At 39.3% G+C, this 24,163-nt stretch overlaps 1 protein-coding gene across 5 annotated transcripts in view; it reads left to right on the forward strand.

Annotated features, from left to right (window-relative positions):
* dip2ba (disco-interacting protein 2 homolog Ba) overlaps positions 1–24,163 on the forward strand; it is a 51,785-nt gene that overhangs the window by 24,929 nt on the left and 2,693 nt on the right. For all 5 annotated transcript variants that reach the window (XM_058762502.1, XM_058762503.1, XM_058762499.1 and 2 more), the window contains 35 exons: positions 8,900–8,971; positions 9,893–10,030; positions 10,919–11,044; positions 11,335–11,574; positions 11,868–12,005; positions 13,825–13,944; positions 14,251–14,448; positions 14,611–14,702; positions 14,793–14,903; positions 14,989–15,112; positions 15,208–15,317; positions 15,404–15,506; positions 16,215–16,279; positions 16,389–16,482; positions 16,634–16,753; positions 16,840–16,954; positions 17,039–17,178; positions 17,636–17,772; positions 17,871–17,951; positions 18,122–18,249; positions 18,341–18,455; positions 18,675–18,876; positions 19,206–19,318; positions 20,358–20,438; positions 20,522–20,645; positions 20,992–21,113; positions 21,195–21,306; positions 21,393–21,502; positions 21,612–21,742; positions 21,903–22,071; positions 23,175–23,345; positions 23,428–23,489; positions 23,574–23,631; positions 23,724–23,798; positions 23,941–24,115. In XM_058762502.1, the coding sequence (XP_058618485.1) occupies positions 8,900–8,971; positions 9,893–10,030; positions 10,919–11,044; positions 11,335–11,574; positions 11,868–12,005; positions 13,825–13,944; positions 14,251–14,448; positions 14,611–14,702; positions 14,793–14,903; positions 14,989–15,112; positions 15,208–15,317; positions 15,404–15,506; positions 16,215–16,279; positions 16,389–16,482; positions 16,634–16,753; positions 16,840–16,954; positions 17,039–17,178; positions 17,636–17,772; positions 17,871–17,951; positions 18,122–18,249; positions 18,341–18,455; positions 18,675–18,876; positions 19,206–19,318; positions 20,358–20,438; positions 20,522–20,645; positions 20,992–21,113; positions 21,195–21,306; positions 21,393–21,502; positions 21,612–21,742; positions 21,903–22,071; positions 23,175–23,345; positions 23,428–23,489; positions 23,574–23,631; positions 23,724–23,798; positions 23,941–24,115 (4,272 nt within the window). The remainder of the gene's footprint in view (positions 1–8,899; positions 8,972–9,892; positions 10,031–10,918; positions 11,045–11,334; positions 11,575–11,867; positions 12,006–13,824; positions 13,945–14,250; positions 14,449–14,610; positions 14,703–14,792; positions 14,904–14,988; positions 15,113–15,207; positions 15,318–15,403; positions 15,507–16,214; positions 16,280–16,388; positions 16,483–16,633; positions 16,754–16,839; positions 16,955–17,038; positions 17,179–17,635; positions 17,773–17,870; positions 17,952–18,121; positions 18,250–18,340; positions 18,456–18,674; positions 18,877–19,205; positions 19,319–20,357; positions 20,439–20,521; positions 20,646–20,991; positions 21,114–21,194; positions 21,307–21,392; positions 21,503–21,611; positions 21,743–21,902; positions 22,072–23,174; positions 23,346–23,427; positions 23,490–23,573; positions 23,632–23,723; positions 23,799–23,940; positions 24,116–24,163) is intronic.

The raw sequence follows: 24,163 nt of genomic DNA on the forward strand, positions 1-24,163 counted from the left end.
AAATGAAAGAATTACAAAGTGTCCATTAAAGTTGTTTCATTTAATAGACCGAGAACCATGGATTTTCACTGGTATCGGTGACAACACTAATAGACAGCGAACAAACCAATGAGGGCAAAAAATGCTGTTTAGGTTAGAAGCTCCCTTGGTTTTGGAGACACATGGTGTGACATTCCTCTCTCTTGGGAAATAATCAGTTGGCATGGCTTGACAGAGATTTTCTTTATTTTCTTGTCGGCATCCAATCTGTTTGTCTATCAGTGCTCTGTGCTGCTCACGAGGAGCTTCTCACCACGGAAGCTACAGACCAGACTGTCGCCCATACATGAAGAACCGGAAATCACACACTACAATCAGCACCTTGTTTTGGTTGTCCACATCATGTGATCACAGTTTGCGGTGTTCAGCATCATAATACTACTCGTGGGCGAGATTTATGGTATGGCCCTGCTAGATCCTGCTTATTCGTTGATTCAGATCATCTCTTTGAACTGCAGACACACAAACAGAATTAGAATTGATTGATTCCCAGCACATCCACACTCATTTTACCTTTTAAGTGCTATAGACTCCTCGATATCCACACTGTTGAGTAGAGTGGTTTGAAATGAGACGCAGTAGGCAGGTTGTTTGCTTGTGGCTTGAGAGTGGTGGTAACCATGGTTGTGAAAGCTGACAGGAAGTGATATCAGCACCAGACACCCTGTCTTGGACCTGCATAAAAACTTGCCATTGTATTTAGCAGAGCAAATGGCCACCACATAACACGGTCATGCAAAAAAATAAGGAGAAATTTACTGGTCTGCAGTGGCTGTAATATGATCTCTTTCTTTCAGGTTGCAAACTATTGAAATGCATTCATATTCATTTTTAATATTTAAATAATTTAAATTGATCGTGTAAATATGTGGTCTACTCCACTTTACTGAAACACTGCACTCCCGATGTGTTACACTTTTTTTTTTAATTTTTTTTTTTTATTTATTTTTTTTTTTTAGCTTAGAGTTCACAACATGACGTATGGATCTTCTATTGGTCACACGTCCTAACGTGATTCAAATTTGCAGGGCAGAGTTCAGCAGACTTGAACTTTGGGATGCAGTGAAATTTGCGTGAGCATTAAGTCCCAAAGTTGTATTTGACCAAGAGTGTTAGTGTGCACCGCTAGATCAGAGTTAAATAATTGGGAAAATGGTGGAAGCTGGCAACCTATTTGCTTTCAAAACATCCTCATATGGACTTGCATATGTACACTGACAAATAAAAACCTTGATAGTTGTGTAAATTTGAAAATGAAGCAACGCGGGTCTATCGCTGAGCCCCGCACCATATGGATGAAATATGGATTTAAAGTGTGCCGAGTATGTGTGCACGTGGGTGTTCGCATATCTGTGTGTAATTCCACACATTCCATCTGCCTAGTCGGGCCCTTTAAGTCTGTTAATATCTTCACCAGCTCATCACATTGTCTTAATAACAGCTGATTCTTTTGCACTGACCCCTGCACCCTGTGACATGCATCAGCAGCTAAATTTGGCCCAATTGTGGTCGAAGTCAAATTTGCAGCAAATATGCATTCCTGCCTTCAGGATACTTCTTCTTCCTCTTCTTTGGCACTGTGTTTTTATGAGGAGCACTGAACGGCTGTTAAGCAGCTTTTGTGAAGGTGTTTATAAAGAGTCCTCTTAAATCAGTTGGACTGTATACAGAGCCTTGATAAGTGTTCTCAGTGGAGGGAACAGTCTTTTAGGGTTTCTTTTATTGTGAAGACCTGTTTGCTTCAGTTAGCCAGTTTTCAGAGTCAGATCACATATTTGTTGAGTCATCACTGAGAAGTATAGCCGAACATCCCTGTGCAGCTTTTTTATTGTAAAATACTGAAAACTTGCTGTTTATTATGATGTTTTCAATTGTTATTATGTAGATTGCCTCAAGTATGTTTATGGTTCCAATATGTAGCTCTCCTGACAGTTAAACTACTCAAGTTCTTCCTTTTAAGGGTGTTCACACTGACAGCAATTAAATCACTGGAGGTTATCGATTTTCATGCATCATGAGGCGGATCATGTTTTGCTTGAATATGTCACTATAAAAGATGATCCCAATTTCTGTTTCATAACCGTTTTTTTTCGAATCAAATAAAATTTCATTGTGAGTTAAATAAAATTGAATCATTCTAAATATGATCTATGAATCATGAATTGAATCATTTTTCGAATAGTCCAATTGGTAGTCTTGATGGACATGAGGTTAAACTGCTCAACATTGTTGAATTCCCAATAGATGGTGTTGTTTATCGTCTCAAATTGCTCTGAAAATTAACAACTTGCAGTCACTAGGGATGGGCATTTTCCAAAAATTTTGCATTCGAATATTTGGGCTCATAAAAAATGAATATTCGTTTATTTAAATGAGGTTTAATAAGAAAGACGTTATTTTTAATTATCAAGTTTTTGTCACGATTTCTGAACAAGCTTATGATTAGCCGTTACACAACAATGTTCTACAACAACATTACGTTATATCGCAAGGTTATATTTTGGTTGAAAACGTGTAAACAAAAACATACATAAAACATTCAAGATCAAGCAGACTGTGCCAATTACAGTGCAGAAAGTAGGCTACATATACTCGAGTCGGCCTATATTTATTGTGTTCACGTATTAATTCTGAGAGAAACAATATCCACATGCTCGGGTGAAAGTTTGATAACAATAAGAACGCGCTGACAACGATAGCGTGTGCTAATAGTTTCTTAGAGCGTTGTGTTAAACCGCTCTCCCTCGAGGAAACTCTATATGTCTCAAGATCATTTCACTATCAGATGCGCTGTCTTCTCGGCTCAAACGATGTATAGCTGCGCTTACCTGCAGTCGTGAAAGCAGTGATGGACAGCTGTCTGTCTTCTGAGTCGACTGTGTTTGGATTTCATGTGATTTCTCATTGTGGTGGTGATATTATGATAAATCGGTTTCACTTATTCATTTGATCAGAAGTAATTAAATTTTTGTCAAATCATTTACTAAGATCATTTTGATCAAAGTAAATCCAAACTTTGCGAGGCAGATAAACAACATTCTGTGATCAAATACTATCAACTTGCTAACACGCTCCACAGCGCCACCCAGTGCATTTAGTTATGACTGCTTAGGATTTATCATGGATTCCCTGCATTTACGGCCAGCAAATCAACACACTGTAAAATTCGAAGTTTGTTTCTATTGTTCGAATAATAATTAGAGACCGAATGTTCGACTATTCGTGCACACCCCTAACAGTCGCTTTTTCATTGCGAATCACTGTCAGTCAGTGCGAATACCTTTTTGCAGTTCAGTGTTTTGCAACCATTGTAAATTGAAATCTGTCAAATAACAAAACTATACTGAAATTTAAAAACAAATAAATAACACAAATAAAAGAAATCTCTGGCTAATCACAATCCAAACAAAGATGCTGCATACATGCAGCATACACAGCTTTTAATTCCAATGACAAGTCAGTCAGATATCACTACACTGAAAGAAATGAAGAATTTACATTAAAACAATGTTCTCTCAGAAATTGTGAGTAAAATTGATCATTAAAAACATGGTTTCTAAGGCAAAATTCAATTTCTATAGCACACCTGTACATACACATTTTGTCTATTTTTGTTTATATATATATATATATATATATATATATATATATATAAACAAAAATAGACAAAATGTTCTGATTTTGAAAAGTAACATACTAAATTAAATGTGACATATTAAAGTAAATACTGAAATGGCATTTTCTTATAAAATGTACTGCAATAATCATTGGACTGACTTAACCCCTCGCCTAGCTTTGTTTATTAGGCGGTGTATGAATTAAACAAGGACATCACCTCAGCAACTGTTTAACCGTTGCGGAATGAGATTGTTTAGCATGGGCTAGATTATGAAAAATCATCAGGCAAGTTATTTATATTCCTGTCTTTCTCGGGGCCTTCGCCTCATTTTAGAGACCGCAAAAGCCTGAAGCCTAGCAACCCGCAGAAAAAAAAACAGCACTCCTGTGGTGGGGTATTCAGCACCCTCTTAGTCGGGTTCTTTGTTTTTGCCCTCACTTTCTTGTGAGTGTGTGTGTGTGTGTGTGTGTGTGTGTGTGTTTGTGAGTGAGTGTGTGTTCTCATTGAACTTCCTCCCTTGTGCTCATGGGTTTTTCCAGTCACCCTGGGGCCCAATGGAGCAGGAAGCCCCACAAGCTTATCATTTCCTCTGCTACTGACTCTGCCTGAACCGCGTGTATGGTAAACACTCTCACACACACAGATCCTGACAGGCTTGTAGGGTAAATCCAAGCGCTGACACACTGACACAGATAACAGCGTGGACGTTAAACAGGTATTTGTAGAAACACGCACATCGGGGCCGCTCATGGTGTGCTTTTGTGTCCGTTCAGTGTTAAGTCTGTGTTTTGAGTCCTGAAGGGAACTGGCTAGCTTTCCCATTTGGCCACCATTGCCTTTCTGCTAGCCAGTTGGCCCCAGTCATCATCCAATCAGCACATTCCTCCCCATGAATACACTGGGACCACTTTTGGCAGGCCACGCTGGGTGGGGTAATGTTCATATCCTGTGCGCTGACCCTTACATACACACACACACACACACACTTGTATGAGACATCACAGCCGTTACAATAGACCAAAGTTTCTTTTCTCTCGAGTTTGTCAGCCAATCAGTTACAGTCAGGCATGATTTCTCAGTGCTTATATAGGTAGGTACGTGTAGACGAACAGATGAAAGGAAGTGAGAAAGGGAGGGAAAGAATTGCTCTTTAGAGGAGAGCGAGTGGGCACAAAGCTCCCTCAGTGCTGGAGTGGCACTGCCAGTTTGTGCGGACCTGTTGTTGTGCGAACACAGACCCTGCTCTGTGTGTGTGTGTGACCCAGCTGCCCTCCCAGCATTACATCAGTCTCCCACATCACCCATACACACAATGAGACTCCAGTCAGCCATCCCTCCATATGCCCAGCACGCTGCCCGCATGCAAAAAGCAGCTTTACGCTCTCACACACGTGTGTGTGTGTGTGTGTGTGTGTAGTGTTTTTAGCTGAGCTCTTTATTAGTGTGGTTTGGGACAAGCATCTCTATTACTGTTGCTGATACTTGTGCTTAGGAATGTGATCAAATCCCTAAATTTACTGTAAGTAAACTTTGGCATGAAAACCATCCTGCGCTGTATGCGTTTTGAACACTCACCATTATGCTGTTCCAAACCCTTTCAATCTCTTTGTGGAAGGTATTTTTAAAAATGTTGTTTTGGACAACATATGCTTTAATTGCATGGAAAAATGTCAAATTATCATCTTTTATGTTCCACTGGAGTAAAAATTGTATAGGTTTAGAATAACATGAGGATGAGTAAATGATTGAGAATTTTTATTTTGGGTGAAGAATTCAAGCCATATCTAGAATATGATAGACTTGATAGGCCAGTAAGCAGCATTCAGAACACACTGCTAATTCCATAGTAATGCCCATGTAACTAGAACACCTGGCATTTCTGGGCAACTCTCTAGAAAACCATATTAACAACATGGCAGCAACATAGTAATGCCATGGCCACTACCTATAACATCATAGCAATGCCCTGAAAACTCTCCAGAACACCTTATTAAAGGGATAGTTCACCCATAAATGAAAATTCTGTCATTAATTACTCACCCACATGTCGTTCCAAACTCATAAGACCTTCGTTCATCTTTGATAGCTCTCTGACCCTGCATAGACAGCAACACAACAGACACATTCAAGGCCCAGATAGGTAGTAAGGACATTATTAAAATAGTCCATGTGACATCAGTAGCTCAACCTTAATTTTATGAAATTCTACAACAATATTTTTTGTGTGCAAAAATAACATTTAAAATGTTTGAATAAGGAATATTATCTGTGTGTGTGTGTGTGAGAGAGCTGTCGCATACTGAGCAGAGGGGGCAGGAAAGGGCTGTTGTGTTTCTAGGCCACATTCTTAAGCAGAGAGAGTAACCAGGCATGAAGTCTGCGCTCAATGTGGCCCGTCCCTTCTCATACAACCACAGAAAGAGCCATCTCTCTCTCGCTCTCTCTCTCTTTTCTCTGCTTTCTTGCTTTTTTCTCCCCTCTCATAGCTGAACTGGCCCACTTGGCCCCTCTGACCTGCCTCCTTTTCACTTCCTTTGTCTGCGAAGTTCATGCTGGCATGTTGCATGTTGATTTTTCTGCATAAATACCATTGTGTGTAATCTTATCACCTGAGGCTGACAGCTGTCTCCTATACGGACCAAATCTGGTTTAGAAAATTACCGGGAGCCTGGTTATATCCTCTGGAAAAACGACAGTCGTCAGCAGATCTGTCACTCCTGGTTTTGTTTAGCCCCGATTTGGCTGCGTAACGCGCTTTGCCTCAAACTCGCTACAGGCCACAAGGTGTGAATCTCATCCAGCCGTGTGTCACTGGAGTTTAGAAGCTACTTGTTTACCACAGCTTAGAGGAGACACGTGTGTGTGTGTGTGTGTGTGTGTGTGTGTGTGAGAATATGGGTGAAAGAGTGGTGCTTTGTGTAAGTTTGAGGAGCTCTCAGAGTGGACTTTGATGGTAATATGCCAAAAACTACTTTAAGAGAAATGAGAAAATGAACAGAATCAAGGTACATCCATGTGATGGTGACTCACATGGCCGCCCTTCTGTTTTTTTGCTTGTTCGGTTTGTTTTTCCTTAATTTTACGGAACCGTTAGCCCACAACATTCTGTCATTATTTACTCACTCCTGTGTTGTTTTAAACCTTATGACTTATGACTGGGTCACACAAGGAGAAATGTTGAAAATGTACTGGCCATTGTTTACTTTACAATGAAAGCGAATGGGGATCTGGGCTGCCAAGCTTCAAAATAATTCAAAAGCACTATAAACATTTTAGAAAAGCTGTCAAAATGATTATCTTCCAGATTTTCTGAAGCTGATAGCTTTATGTGAGGAACAGACTGAAAGTCATGCAATCCATATCCATTCAACCTTCAGGTGGTTGCTTGATCAATAATGAAGCAATTGGTTTGAATATGTGTAAGTGCAAATGAGATATGAAGGGAAGATAAGTGAATGTTGATTTTTGTTGTCATGTAACTTCAGAAGATTTAAAATATAGCGTATAGTCTCGTGCAGTGTTATGGTTAATTAGAACTATAATATTTTTTGTTAATTGAAATAAAGCTAAAATTAAATAAATATTGCATGAAAAATGTAAACTTAAATGAAAATTAGAAATGTTTTGTTGGCAAATAACAAAACAATGTCTAAAACTGAAATAATAATAAAGCAAAATAAATATATAAAAATAAAAATGAAAAAAGCACATAAAATTATATAACTTCAAAATCCACGGTTCTCGGTACCAATTTCGGTACCAAAGCAAAACGCAAAAACATGCTAATTAAAAAACATAATTTTTATGAATAAAGTTAAAAATATAACAATATAGCAATTCTTCTTAGGGTTCATTTCAAAATTTACTAATACGTAAAATCAAAAGTTCAATCTGTTAAAATTATTTAATGCACAATGAACAAACATGAATGATCAAGTGTTTGTATTAAATAACATTCACAAACATTAATTGTTCACTGTAGGTTGATGTTACATAATATGAAGTCATGTCTTAAAGTCTATACAGGAGATACAATTTGACTGTACTTTCATTTAATCCAAACTGTGTACATATTTAATTTTAAAGGGCTTTTAAAACCTGCTAGTTATCCAGCCAAGAATAACATAATAATTAATAATAATAATTTATTTTAAAAAAGCCCAGAACTGTTTTTTCTGATGGACTGATATGACATAAACACTGTTAACCATTTGTACATTCTCTAACACGCATATTTTAAATTCATAATTCATTGAAAAGCCTCTGGTGTGTAAAAATAGTAAACACCATCATGTCCTCCTGTTTTTTTTTTTTACCCTAATAAAAGTTATAGGAGCATTAAATGGTTCATAAAGAAACTTAATTCTAAAGCTCATTATATTAGTGTTAGCTGCGCTTATGCTAACGATTAACTCCGCTAATAACGGCGATGTTTATTTCAATCCGACATTCAAATTAAAATATGGAATAATATTCTTAACAGAAGATCTAAATATTAAATTGAAACTCACTTGCTTGAACTCTCATTTGATCTGGGTGTCGGCCTTTAAAGTGTTTTGTTAGTTTGATGCGTTTCCTCCTTTTGATGTCGCCACCTCTCGATGCTTTAATGAAGAGAGCGCATCTGCACACCTTTCGGATAGCGCATCAAGAACCGGGTTGACCAGGTACTCCCACTGGTACTCATTTTTTTTTTAGTACCAAAGTATCGGGTCTTTTGACAACACTAACTTGAAGTATAGCCTATATTTAAATAAACTTAATGTACAAATCAAAGCTAATTCAAAACTAAGTTAATTCAAAATATTAATAAATACTATAATGGTGATATATGATATAAATGAAAACAACTGAAAATATCTAAAATTTTATTAATAAAAAAAAAAATACAATTCAATAAACAATTGAGCAGTAATTAAATCTTGCTTCTATGGTGTTATTTTGCCATTTTGGCGCTTGACCGCTCCAGTCCCCTTGATAGGCTCTTTCTTTAGCATTCCTCCTTCTGTGTTCCACAGAAGAAAAGCATTGAGATACGAGTTCACCATAAGTATGAGCAATAGTTGAGATGGTTTGCATTTGCAGTAACCGCTACTTGTGAAATACACTGCAACTTATTGTGTGTTGTCTGTTCACCAGTCGTCACAAAGCCAGAAAGCTCAGCTTATGTTTGTAGATGTGTGGCCCCATCACATCTCAAACAAAATATATATTCATGTCTTTTGTATTTTGTTCCTACAGGTGACATCACACAGAAGGGCTATGAAAAGAAACGAGCTAAACTTCTCACACCGTTTGTACCACAGACCCAAAGTAAGACTCACCACACAGACTTCCTGTCTGCTAATTTTCCTTCTCTCTGTTTCTTCTTTTGCATGCCACACAATGCCATCGTCACACTGGTCGAGTCAATTAAATATAATGTAGAAGTATGACATCTGTGACACTGCATTAATTATGTTGCACTATTTTAACCCAGTTCCATAAAATATGCATCTGAGATTTGTTTTTATTTTTTCTGTATTGTTTGCAAATGCGTGGCTCCATGCTGCACCCTAATGGTGATCTGTAGAACTTCACCTGCTGAAGGCATCAATCTCTTCATTAAGAGACTGCACTTTAAAAATAAAATGAACACTTGAAATCGTATTGTGGCCAAAGCAGCCATTAGTAAACCATCTTCTTATCTGGAAGCATTGAGTAATTTGATTATTTTCCGATCATGCCATCACACTTCTCAGGGTCTTTCCGGCCTGTTAATGTCCACACACAAACACACACACATACATATAGGCTTCCTGTAAGCAGCAGCCTACTGGCAGGAATGAAAGAGGAACTGAAACAGGTAAGTTCACTATATTGGTGGGTTTTGACAGTTCAGTGACCTCATATGTGACGTCCTTGTTCTATAGTTACACAAACTATTACATACTAGATTGCAGGGACAAGGTGTTCACACAATATAGGTTTGCGCTTCAAATATCTCATTCGCAATATGTAGCCATATCTGTTGTGTAGATATGTTTTCATTCGAAACCCCCGATATCAAATGTGCCAGTGTGTTTTCAAAGGTGCCATTTTAACGCTTTGAAGTTAAAGTTCACCCCCTGCTGTCCACTTCTGCCCTGTCTGCGTCTAATTTCTATCCTCATACTGTATATATAACATAAATATGTTATACCAAACATGTTTACAGCTTACTGTCATTATTTACTCACCCTGTGATCTTTATAGATATGGATGTGAGCATCCAGCTGACCCCGGGCCTTTCTTCAGGCCCTACCTCTACCCCTAATGCCGTCCCCGTTGCTGCCCCACGGCAACACCGAGCTCACCGCAGCGGGGGAACACGGGATGACCGCTACCGGTCAGGTAAGCAAAAACAGTTTGCCATTACACTACTGTTCAAAAATTTGGGAAAGATTTTTAAAGTGTTTATTATATATTCTAAATTGCAATATATTTGAGTGATGACTGCTGAATTTTCAGCAGCCATTACTCCAGTCTTAAAGGGATAGTTCTCCCAAAAATGTAAATTCTGTAATTAGTTACTCATCCTCATGTCGTTCCAATCCTGTAAGATCTTCGTTGATCTTCGAAAAACAAGTTAAGAAATGTTTGATGAAATCCGAGAGCTTTCTGACCCTGCATAGACACTTCCAATGGAACTGACACATTCAAGGCCCAGAAAGGTAGTAATGACATTGTTAAAATAGTCCAAGTGACATTTATAAAGCTACAAGAATACTTTTTGTATGCAGAGAAAACAAAAATAACTACTTGATTCAATGTTACAATTTACGGCAATTTACGTTTTTCTATCATTACATTTTGAGGCTGACCCAAGGAAGCCCATTTCACATTTGTACAAAGCAAAATATCTGTAATATTTGGAAGATGGAGGATTTTTGAAAAGTTAGCAATGGAGAAAGTGTCTTTGTCTCTTTATTGTGTAGTTGCATCATCAACCAGAAGGTACTAACCAGCCAAACCTCAAGTCATTTCTCAAACCAGGCCCAAATAAACGTACATTGTGTTACTGAATGCCTCTGTGTAGCTCTCTAATGTATTTGTCACCACGAAGAGACATTTCTTTGTCTCTACATGAGTCAGTTTAGTAACTACAGTCACTGTTTGGTGTCATTGCTGGATGTCTCATCTGCCTCCTGTCATGTGGCATTGTGTAACTGTTTTTCTCTCCGTTTGCCTTTCTGTACTGTTCGTTCTCTCTTCTCATTGTTCTTTGCATCCGTCTGATAGATATCCACACAGAGGCTGTGCAGGCAGCTCTGGCCAGGCATAAAGAGGAGAAGATGGCCCTTCCCATGCCCACTAAGCGTCGTTCAGCCTTCGTCCAATCTCCTGCGGAAAACTGCACTCCTCCCGGTGGGTCCCGCTTCGCCCACAAGCCTTCTGCTGCTCCTTCTGTCCAGATCTCACTGACCAGCAGGGTCTCAGAAAACACAGGCACACCCGAACCTTTAGGGCACACCCTGGCCACATATATATATAGAAAATTTGATACATGTGATTAATTTCAGTAACCACAATTTCACTGCTAATACACTCTTAAGACAATATATGTGTCTGCCTTTTGTTGTCTTATCTGCATTTAGTTTTTTGTTTCTGTGCAAAAATAGCTCTTTTTAACTGTTGTTGTACACGTGTCGCCACAGATACATCATCGGCGTCAGAGGACGAGGGCTCCCTGCGGAGGCGTCAGGCCGCAATCAGTGCAATGCTGGCTCAGAATCTCCAGAGTCCCGAGTACTGGATCAACCGCTCTGTCCAGGGCTCCTCCACCTCCTCCTCCGCCTCCTCCACCCTCTCTCATGGAGATGGAAAAACTCACAACCACAACCACAGCCAGGGGCAGACCAGCGTGCTCGCTGACGTGCTGGCACACACCCGCATAGGTACTGCAGGATAATGAGTCACACATACACACATGTTCAGGTGCTGAATCATAGACAACCACTAATACACACACAAAAGAGCTTCGGTTTTATAGTTGTCTCACACTTACGTAGGCACTATTTGACTTCTAATAACCTGGTCAAGGCAAAACAAAGCAGTAGCAAATCATAATTTCCAAATCAGTCAGCATTAATACGACTAATCAAACCTGTTTGTTCAGTTGTGTTTCATATTGAGCATGTGAACGGGTTCACCGGATGAATCACTGTGCTGTCATGTGTCCTCACTGCAGAGAGCAGCAGCGTTCCGCCTGACGTCACGTCCACAGTGCCTCAGGACAGGAACTCCAGAGTGGACCTGCCACCCAACATTGCAGTGAAGGGCATGACCCGCGGCCAGAGCCGCTCCAGCATGATGGACACTGCAGGCGGTATGGCCAACATCACATATCTATTTTCTGAGTTGAATTCCAAAGTTGTAATATTTAATTCAAAGCAAAATATTATATTAAAATATTAAGATTTTTTATTTTTTTATTATTATGAAATGAAATGAATTATTTTTTCATCCTATGGAGTATTGCTAATAATGCACTTCTGTAATATATAATGTAATATATTAACAATTGGTAGATAACTAGATAGCTGTTATTAGAAACTTCTGTATGTAATAAATAAGGTGTAATTAATTAATAGAAACTAATTTATAGAAAATGTTTGCACTTTACATCTTAAATATGTGCGTTGTAGAAATTAAATTTAGATTAGAATTTTATTTATAATTGGTTTGTTGTTGTTTTTTTTTAGATGTGAATCATTCCAGTTATGCTCAGCTCTAAAATATTTGGTTGCAAGAAAACCTATTTTTAAAATCCCTATCCAGTAATCACAAGCGACTGAATAAAACAATGTAAATTCATTGATTTGATTGGCTTTTTCCACTTTCTGTTAAATATAAATGTAATGTCTGTTTCATTACTAGTGTTCATTAGCACTGTTCACTTCCTGAAAGAGCAACACACAGTTTCCTGTCAGTGCTTTTTTTAGAGAGATTGTAAATTAACATGGTTGTTGTGTGTTTCTGTTAACATTTGAATATGTTTTGCTTCCTTGTTCGTGATGCCATCTGACTGTAGGAAAAGGTAGGGGTGGAGGGTTTTTTAGAGCAGTGCAGTGACACCCAGTGGTTTTGTCCTCCCAACTTGGTCCTGTATGATTCTGTGTGCAGGGTTCCCACGGGTCCTTGAAATCCTTGAAAGTTTGTGAATCTGATAAAAATTTTTCAAGGCCCTGGAAAGTTTTTGAAAATAAACAAACATAGATACAGGTCCTTGAAAATTCCATATTATTCCCTCCGGTCCGCTGATATGTTATTTCGCCAACACTTTGTGCATACTAGCTTGCTTGATTTACGTTGCACATTTATGCGTTACGTTAAGTGTTTCCTACGTGAGGTACTTTGTGTTGTTCATTGCCATGACGTTCACACGCACACAAAACTACTAAGATGGTACCTCAACATTTCACAGACACACCGTGAAACATTGCAAAATAGGCTGAAACCACTGAAACATGATGACTGGAAAATGCAAATTTCAAGATATTTGGCTCACCAAAGATTACTACAAAGAATGGCTTACCAGAGATCCAAAGGATGTAATGTTGAATTGCTTTGCTTGTTAAGATAATGCAAACCCATGAGGCAAGAAAAACTTAAAAGCATATTCGTATATCTTAAAACTTCTGGTTACATGAGCCCAAGCTCTTTTCAATAAAATCCATGCAAAAGTTGATATCAGATCATTTTAGAATACAGTATAGTATGTACCAAATATGATTCAATTTTATGCAAAACAGAAATACGACAAATATCAGATTTCTGTCATATGGCCAAAAAAAAATGCAAAAAACAAAACAAACAAAAAATGCTTTTTTTGCATAGTTGTGTTTGACACATGAAAACTATAAATGTATCTTACAAGGTGACGCGATGTAACCTTTGCTCTCACTTGAAATGTGTCCCCACATTAAGTCCTTGAATTTGAGGGTATTGGACCTGGAAAGTCCTTGAAAGGTCCTTGAATTTGAAGTTAACCAAGGTGTGGGAACCCTGAGTGTGTTGTTCCAGCTTGCTTGTTGTGACAAACCTCCTGATTGAATCATCTGTATTTGCTTTGACTCTGATGGTGTCCTTGACCAGCTCACATTCCAGTAATATGAACAGGTGAATGAGAATATTTCTGTCAACAGGTGTTCCAGCACACAGTCGTGTCTCCACCAAAATACAGCAGCTGCTCAACACATTAAAGAGACCCAAGCGGCCTCCACTCAGTGAGTTCTTCCAGGATGACTCTGAAGAGATTGTTGAAGGTATGAAGCTATTTTTGGTGCCATACTATATTTATTTGGATATTTTCATAATATTTTGGTTACAAATGAAATCAGAATATAAGTTTGTAGAACCTGATTATCATGTTCTCCAGCATGATTAAAGAATGATCCAAGAATGATCCAAAGAGCTTCTTGAGCCTCAGTGGAAGCAAGAAAATCTGACCATCTTAACAAAGAGTCACAAATTTACCTGATTAGTGACCTAGAATTAGTCCCAGATTTTCAGTGTCCCCTCAGACCTTTGCACCCTACTGTAAGTATATGCTTTGTCTTCTCTACTTACAGTTCCCCAGCCAGATCCCAACACACCCAGGCCAGAGGGGCGACAGATCATTCCAGTAAAGGGGGAGCCACTAGGGGTGGTCAGTAACTGGCCTCCAGCTCTGCAGGCGGCACTGGCACGTTGGGGAGCCACACAGGCCAAGAGTCCAGCCCTTACTGCCTTGGACATCACCGGCAAACCACTCTACACCCTTACTTATGGTAAGATGTTTGGATTGGCAGAAGTGGTTTTGAAATGTTTTAATGGAATAGTTCACCAAAAATGAAAGCTGTCATTATTTACTCACCCTCATGTCATTCAAAACCCATATGCTACTATATTTATTATTTGTCTGAGCTTGTGACACCCATTGATCTCTGTAGGTAAACTGTGGAGTCGCAGTCTGAAGTTGGCATACACGCTTTTAAACAAACTTGGCACCAAAAATGAACCAGTTCTGAAACCTGGAGATAGGGTAATATTTCAACACAGTACTTGGTACACTGCAATCATATACTGCTCTCAGCTCAAGGCTGTGTCTTATTCTCCATATCTCTCCCTTTAGGTGGCATTAGTTTATCCCAACAGTGACCCTGGGATGTTCTGGGTTGCCTTTTATGGGTGTCTTCTTGCCGAGGTCATTCCTGTCCCGATAGAGGTGCCTTTATCTCGGAAGGTATGAGAGAAGATTAAGTTTGAACAACTCTTCAAACATGATATTGGCTAGATGAAGTGTTCACAGTTGTTTGTCTAATTTTTAGGATGCAGGAAGTCAGCAGATAGGCTTCTTATTGGGCAGCTGTGGTGTGGGTCTCGCTCTCACTAGTGAAGTGTGTCTAAAAGGACTTCCCAAGACGCAGAATGGAGAAATAATGCAATTTAAAGGTTAGCTCCCTGTTGCTTTTTCTTATTTCATCACCTCGCTTCATCAAATTTTCGTTTGAAGCTGTAGAATGGAAGTCTAACCTGTTTTCTTACAGGATGGCCTCGGCTCAAATGGGTGGTCACTGATACCAAGTATCTCACCAAACCCTCAAAGGACTGGCAGCCGCACATTCCTACTGCAAACACTGACACTGCTTACATAGAGGTGAGTGCAGGCAGGAGAGCGCACGTGTGTTTAGATGAGTAAGAATCCTTTCAATCTGTCTAATTCTGTGATGTGTGTGTTTTCAGTACAAGGCCTCTAAGGAGGGTACAGTGATGGGAGTGGCTGTGTCGAAGATCTCCATACTGACACACTGTCAGGCTCTAACCCAGGCTTGTAATTACTGTGAAGGTGAGTGCTACACTACTGCTGTACAGCAAACGCACTGAAACCTGTTATTCCAGTAGCACAACGCTGAGCGACTCTTGGCTCTAGAATTAAGCAGTAAGATAAATTAATTTATAGCCAGTGCTTAGTCATAGATTATTTCATCAGATTTATACTAATTAGATGATTTTTTTTTTTTGTTTCTGAATAGCAATTTGAAGTGGAGATTACTTTTTTTCCATTTAATTCTTCATCAAAATGTTATCTAGACCTTCTGAAATATAGTTCAATCTTGACCTATTGACTGGCTTATCTTAATTTATCATCCTGTGTCATTTTAGAATTTAATTTTTTACACTTTAAATTTAGGTCTAAAATGATTTAATATTTGCCATTAGTGTAATTTTAGTATAATATTTATTTTGAATTAGGTTTTATTTTTGTATTTTAATTTTAGTTTAAATCTGAGTTTTTCTTATGTGCTAGTTTAAGTGCTTAAACTTAAACTGACTTATTTCAGATAGTGGCCAAGGCAACTAATTTCAAGTTTTTCATCTAATACTTATATTTTATTTTATTTTGTTTTATTTCAGGTATCGTAAACTATTCTTGATAGTTTTAGTTAATAATAACAACATATAATATAATATTATATAATATTACTAAACCTTATGCTATTATAGTAATTTACTTCTTTCAAAGAGAATTGTATTTTCCTGTTCTCTTTCTTAGGAGAAACACTGGTTAATGTCCTGGATTTCAAGAAAGACTCGGGCCTTTGGCATGGAGTTCTAACAGTGAGTCTGATTCCTCTGAATATTTACGTTTTGTGAGTTCTTTTCAGTTTTCCAAACTTCCTGCATGACTGCCGGTTTTTAACCTCCATGTTTTTGTGTTTTCTTAAAGAGTGTCATGAACAGGATCCACACTATTAGTGTGCCATACTCTGTCATGAAGGCTTGTCCGCTGTCCTGGGTGCAGAGAGTTCATGTTCACAAAGGTGAAGACATCCTCAACATCTGTGCATATAATTGTTTCAGCAATCTGGCTGATGGTCAATCATCTAGAAAGAAATCATGGCACATTATTAAAATATCAACAGTTCTGTGCTACAATATCTAAATGTCTTTCATGTATGTGTGTGCGCACAGCTCGTGTGGCCTTAGTGAAATGTAGAGATCTGCACTGGGCTATGATGGCTCATAGAGATCAGAAAGACGCCAATCTGTCTTCCCTGCGCATGCTGATAGTAGCTGATGGAGCCAATCCTTGTGAGTAAACAAGCTGTGAGAAATAGCTTGAAGTGGCTGTATTTCTGTATTTCAGTGCAAATAAGTGATCCATATTTCTGTCTTAGGGTCTGTCTCTTCATGTGATGCATTCCTGAACGTGTTTCAGTCTCATGGGTTGAAACCCGAGATGATCTGTCCATGTGCTTCCTCCCCTGAGGCCATGACGGTGGCTATCCGCAGGTACCTGCATGTATCAAGAGCTATACACCATCATTATACACTCAATTGCCATAGATATGCTTTAAAGTCACTTTATGCATTTAGGCCTGGTGCTCAGGGCACTCCGCTCCCTGCCAGGGCCATTCTGTCAATGGCAGGACTCAGTCACGGGGTGATTCGGGTCAACACTGAGGATAAGAACTCTGCCCTTACCGTACAAGATGTAGGACATGTCATGCCTGGAGGTAAGACTCCGCAACCATTGAAAAATTTAACTGTAGATGATGTAAGCATGACGTGAACTCTTGTCAAGTTTGAAACCACCTGCCACCTTGGAAACTACTAATGGGTATTGGCAACAAATTTAGCATGCAATTCATCAGAAAAAAACTCTATCCGATTTAAGTCTTTTTAGTAGCATGCACAAAATGCATTGTTTATTAACACAGTCCAAACCACTTTCATGCATCATTTGAAATTTGTATGAATGCTCACGATCATTGCAATGCTGTGGGAAAAATATATATTATTTTATTATTTTTTAATAAATATAAATGATTGTATAGTCTTAAATGCACCCTTGATTATTATAATTTTTTCCCCCAATTCAGTTAATTTAATTATTTTGGATTTAAATATTTTAAGATTTCAGTAAATTCATTACATTAGAGAGCATTTCTGTTTTTTCTTTCTGAACCACAGCTCTGATGTGTACTGTGAAGCCCGACGGGCCGCCCATGCTCTGTAAGACTGATGAGATTGGAGAGATAGTTTTGAACTCGCGTGCCGGAGGCACCATGTACTACGGCCTACCTGGGGTGACCAAGAACACTTTTGAGGTATAGAAAAAATGCACAGGAAGAAATATTTCTACAATCAATACACATAATAAACACATTCACTCAAAACAATGTCTTTCTGACCTTATTGTCTGCAGGTGATTCCTGTAAACTCAGGTGGTACCCCTATTGGAGACGTCCCCTTCACACGCACTGGACTGTTGGGCTTCGTGGGTCCTGTAAGTAATAGTATATTAGACTTTGTTGCATTTTTAAAGCATCTCTGCTTATATATACTGTATATAGACTACATTTCTGACCAGTTGGATTACCTGTAGAACAAAGCCTGTTTGCAGATTTGTGACATGGTTATCTGTCTTTTATTGAAAAAACTCTTCTCTGCCCTCAGGGAAGTTTGGTGTTTGTTGTTGGAAAGATAGAGGGTCTGCTTTCAGTCAGTGGGCGCAGACACAATGCAGACGACCTGGTGGCCACAGCGCTGGCGGTGGAGCCAGTCAAAACTGTCTACCGAGGGAGGTACGAATGACGCAAAACTCATTCAGATTGAAAGTGTGTAGACTAATGTCATAGTGTGATGTGGTTCTGAGACTGTGTCTCGTGTACACAGAATTGCTGTGTTCTCCGTCACTGTTTTCTATGATGAGCGAATAGTGATTGTGGCAGAGCAGAGGCCTGATGCCAATGAAGAGGACAGTTTCCAGTGGATGAGTAGAGTCCTACAGGTAATACACAAGTTACCCTCAGTGACCTCGCTGAAATCTATTTAGTTTTGTCTAAAGTAGGTCATTGAGATGAATGGGCCTGAGCTGACAGGCTAAATGTAATGAGGCAGATAACAATGACAAATTTACAGTATCCAGTGTGGCCATTTATAGATTTTGACTCTCTGTTTCACAGTAATAGGTGTCATAACTCTCTGCTTTCTGCATGCTTTCCCACAGGCGATAGACAGTATCCACCAGGTGGGCTTATACTGTTTGGCCCTGGTCCCTGCTAACACGTTACCCAAAACTCCTCTGGGTGGTATTCATGTGTCTGAGACCAAGCAGCACTTTCTAGAGGGATCTCTACACCCTTGCAATATTCTGATGTGCCCTCATACATGTGTGACCAACCTTCCAAAACCCAGGCAAAAGCAACCAGGTACTCTTGATTTGCATCTAAATCAAAACCTAAAGAATTGTCTCACTTTTTTTGTTACTATGATGAGGGGAATAACCTTTAAGCATCAAGTTAACTGAGAAAAGTTTAAAATCCGATGTTCTTTTAAAATGGTTTCATATATTATAGCCTGCACTTTTGTTTGCAGATTGTCCTTTTCTTTTTTCTTTTAATTTATTAGTTTATTTTTTAATATAAACTTTATTTATTCATTATTTTTTATCTTAATCTTTATTATTCATCTGTAAAGCACTTTAAATTACCATTATGTGTGAAATTTGTAATAAAAATATACTTTCCTTTCTTCATAGTGGGAGTCGGTCCCGCCTCCATTATGGTGGGCAACCTGGTGGCAGGAAAGAGAATTGCACAGGCTAGTGGGAGAGATCTTGGGCTCATCGATGACCAAGAGCAATCCAGAAAGGTTAGCCAAAGATTTCAGGACCACCGCTTGCTAAGTAAACTCACCGTTGATATCTTTGCAAGATCCCAGGATATGATAATGCCTCTTATCTCAATAAAGTAATAAAATCTATAATTGTATCATAATACACAACTTTAACTCTATTATAATTATTTTGCAACACCAAGCCTCCAGTTTCTGTGTACCTCCAGACACCACTGGGATTCCACCTTTCGATCTGGTTTAAATGATAGTGTCATTAACTCAACACAAATAGAGTTTAAAGAGAACTGGGGATGAAGAGAGTTTGTCTCGTCTCCTCTAAGCTTGTGCTCTGGTCTGTCTTTTTCTCTCGTGCTCGGGGCTGTAGCTCTGTGTGTGGCCCACTAACATGGTAAGCCTGAATGCCAGCATCGCTCTGCTATCTGTGTGCGCTGAGCTTCAATTCCCCTTTGCAACCAGCCATAACAACAGCAACCACATGGCCTTAGAAATGAAAAACATGTATAAAGAGAGAGATTTTTATGAAAGAAATTTTGGGTTTACTTCAACAAAAAAGCAAAATGGAGAATGGACTTTATTAACTTAATATCTCAGAATTGTGACTTCTTGTAACTTTGACTTTGTATTTGTCACAGTTCATATTTATATCTTACAAAGTGGCTTGATTTCTAATTTTAAATATCGTCTCACAAGAACCTCTTTATTTTTGTTCTACTCTGAGATGGAAACATGTTTTGAAAACAAAAGGAATACACTTGCTCTTTTGCTGCATGGTGTGGTCATTATTGCCGGTACCTGCATGAGTCCTGCTATGGGTGTTTAAATATACAGACAAACTATGTGAACTATCATCCCCCCCAAATATATATTATAAAACTTGGATCCTTTTTTTGTTTGCTGGCTTAGTAATGCTTTTTGCTGGCTTAGTAATGCTGTTTGCTGAAATAATGCTATGAGTTGATTTTTGTCTCCTGTTATCATATTCAAGGCTAAGATTTCTGTTATTGAGGTCTTTGTATGGATAATAAGTTGAGACCTGTCCTCTTCTGTCCTACAGCATCAGTTCCTGTCTGAAGCCCTGCAGTGGAGAGCACAGACCGATCCTGATCATGTCCTCTATATGCTGCTGAATGCAAAGGTGACACGCATACAGCCCCCATAAAAAACTGATCATTTAGTCAAACCGGTTTGTACTGAGACTCTTCTTGCTTTGGCCTTTAGGGTGTAGCAGTGAGCACAGCCACGTGTTCTCAACTGCACAAGCGAGCAGAGAAGATCACTGCAGCTTTGCTGGAAAGAGGAGGAATTAACACTGGAGACAACGTAGTACTGCTTTATCCTCCCGGTAATGATGTCCATCTCCGCTTTCATAGTACATGTTAGGGTCTGGTCACTTCAATGAAATTATTTTAAATTCTGCGAGCAAACATTAATACATTGTTTGTTTGCCCACGAAAATTCACCAAACATTTGTAAATGTGACCACAGCTCAGTGAATATATAGCTAGAATTTTAACACATTAATGCACAGACTTTTTAATATGCATTTTTTAAGATGATTTAAACATGGTAACTTTATTCACTGGTAGGCAGCACATAGAAAACCTTTCTCAGCACCTTAAACATCCAGAAATAACCGCATGAATCATCACATGGAATGTTATCAAGAAATATGTTTTTCTTTTCTACAGGCATAGACTTAATTGCCTCCTTTTATGGCTGTCTGTATGCTGGCTGCATTCCGGTCACTGTCAGGCCTCCTCATCCACAGAACCTTGCCGCCACTCTCCCCACAGTCCGAATGATCATAGATGTGAGTCTATTTGGCACATGGCATCCATTTATGTTTTAATGAAGCGTAGCATGTTGTTCTGACAAATGTTGTCCGTTTTAGGTGAGCAAAGCAGCCTGCATCCTCACAACTCAGACCCTGATGAAGATTTTGCGGTCTAAAGAAGCGGCAGCCAGTGTGAATGTGAAGACTTGGCCAAGTATCATAGACACAGGTACAGAAAATAAATATATTCACATAGTTTTTGTGACAACTGTTGAAAGACCAGTATCCCTGACTTGACTGATTTTGTATGTGCAGATGACCTTCCCAGGAAACGGCCTTCACACATCTATAAACCCCCCACTGCAGAAATGCTGGCCTACCTGGACTTCAGTGTGTCCACCACAGGCATGCTGACCGGAGTTAAGGCAAGACTTGTCTATCCATTCAGTTGTTCATTTTGCTTTTGGCAAGACCAGGTATGTAGGATCATTGACCGGTTATGTGCTAAACATCTTGTTTATTTGTTTCTTTCAGATATCTCACTCTGCAGTCAATGCTCTGTGTCGGTCCATCAAACTGCAGTGTGAGCTGTACTCGTCCAGACAGATTGCCATCTGCATGGACCCCTACTGTGGCCTGGGCTTTGTGCTGTGGTGTATGTCTAGGTAGTACACACAGTTAAACCTTTTAGTCTATGACCTAACCAGGCGTAACACAATAAATCACATCTATTTTAGGTTAATCTGAGGTGCACCTGGTTAGGACACAATGCCATGCGTGTAATTTCTAGAATAGCCACTGTAATTTGTATCTGTGTGTGTCTAGTGTTTATTCAGGTCACCAGTCAATCCTGATCCCTCCCATGGAGTTGGAGACGTCTCTGCCCCTGTGGCTGAGCACACTCAGTCAATATAAGATCAGAGACACCTTCTGTTCATACTCGGTCATGGAGCTGTGCACCAAGGGCCTTGGCACACAGACTGAAGCTCTAAAGGTGAGTCACCAGGATGTAGATTCATTACAGTTCAAAATATTGGGGTTGGTACGATTTTTTTTTTTAACGAAGTCGCTTATGCTCATCAAGGCTGCATTTGTTTGATCAGAAATGATCATTAAAAACAGAAATATTATTACAATTTAAAATAACTATTTACTATTTTATTTATTTCAGTCTTCAGTGTCACATGGTCCTTCAGAAAGCATTCTAATCTGCTCAAAATAAATTTTTTATTATTAAAGTAGAAAACAGCTGTGATGCTTAATATTTTTGCGGAGACCGTGAGTTCTCTGGATTCCTTGATTAGAAAGTTAGGAAAAAATAAAAATGCTTGGTAGCAATGTAAAAGTCTTTAAAAATGGTCACTTTTGATCAATGCATCCTTGCTTAATGTATTTCTTTAAAAAATTGTACTGACCCCAAAATTTGGTTGAAAACGGTAGTGTATAGTCACACACTGTCACATACAAAGTTATTATTCATCTACATGTCATTCTGAACCTGTATGACTCCAGTAAAACACAAAAGGAATATTCTCAAAGCATATCCTGGCCACTCTTTACAGCTCCAAAATGACAAAAAAAAAGCATAAAAGTGATCCATTCAACTTGTGTACTATATTCCAAGTCTTCTGAAACCATACAATAGGTTCAAATTAGGACAGACTGTATATGAAGAGACTCTTCTCTGGTTGGCATGTAGAAGCAATGTCCGTTTTGTAAACAGTGTTATTTTGAGTCAGATCTTTTTGGTGATTCGATCGATCCAGTTCACAAAACCAGTGAATGATTCATTCACCAAAATGACTGATCCTGTTCCTGTTTCATCTCACTGTCAGGGGCAGATCGTCTTTTCAATAACATACATTTTGGTCTGTTTCTCACACAAAGCTACCGCATGGCTTCAGAAGAATTGAAATACACGCAGCCAAATTCACCACTTTTCAATCTCCATTTACTGCAATAGAACGATCAGCACATTGTTAGAGAATTTAACAGAATTTCTGTTTACTAATCCTGTAATACTGGGTCAGAAAGGGATGTTCAAGATAAACATAGTGTGGAAGTGTCTATAAAAGCTGACAAGAGATGTATGTGCAGGCGCGCGGCGTGAACCTCTCATGTGTAAGGAGCTGTGTCGTCATAGCTGAAGAGAGGCCTCGCTTGGCACTCACGCAGTCATTCTCCAAGCTCTTCAAAGACCTGGGCCTGTCTCCACGCGCAGTGAGCACAGCTTTCGGCGCCAGAGTCAACCTGGCCATCTGTCTACAGGTTGGGGCAAAAAAAATTTTTCATCAACCGTGTCATGATGCAAGAGCAGAGCCTTATTTTGATTTCTGTCTCCTTCCATCAGGGCACTGCTGGTCCAGACCCGTCCACTGTTTATGTAGACATGAAGTCCCTCCGGCATGACAGGTATGTGTGAGATGAGTCTGGTGGTGACATGAAGACAGTCTGCTACATGCTTGCAGTGTGACATTGTCCTTCTTTCTGTCATAGAGTGAGGCTGGTGGAGAGAGGAGCTCCTCAGAGTCTGCCGCTGATGGAGTCTGGGACTGTAAGGCCATCCTAGTTCTGTCCTACTTTATATTACACTGTTATTAGAAGACATATCAGTCATCCCGTATTGTTTTCTCTGCCTCGCCTTAGATTCTTCCTGGAGTGAGAGTAATCATCGTGAACCCAGAGACGAGAGGACCATTAGGAGACTCTCATCTAGGCGAGGTGACCAAACAAACTTTCATTTGAGCAATAACACAAAAATAACTTGTTTCAGTGATGTATAACTGTCCACGTCCACTCCATATACTCAGCAGGGTCTGTTTGACGGCTAACATCTTCATCGCTTTCTTGCCTTGTTTTCCAGATCTGGGTGAGCAGTCCTCATAATGCCAGTGGTTATTATACCATCTATGGTGAGGAGAGCCTGCAGGCAGACCACTTCAACACACGGCTGAGCTTTGGAGACACTGAAACGCTCTGGGCCAGAACTGGATATCTGGGATTTGTCAGGAGGACAGAGCTACTGGATGCAAGTGGAGGTCTGTACTGTTACAGATTGATGATTATTGTGAAAGTATTATTGCAAA

Source organism: Onychostoma macrolepis, chromosome 23, assembly GCF_012432095.1.
Source record: "Onychostoma macrolepis isolate SWU-2019 chromosome 23, ASM1243209v1, whole genome shotgun sequence".
In the NCBI taxonomy this organism is placed as follows: Eukaryota; Metazoa; Chordata; class Actinopteri; order Cypriniformes; family Cyprinidae; genus Onychostoma; species Onychostoma macrolepis.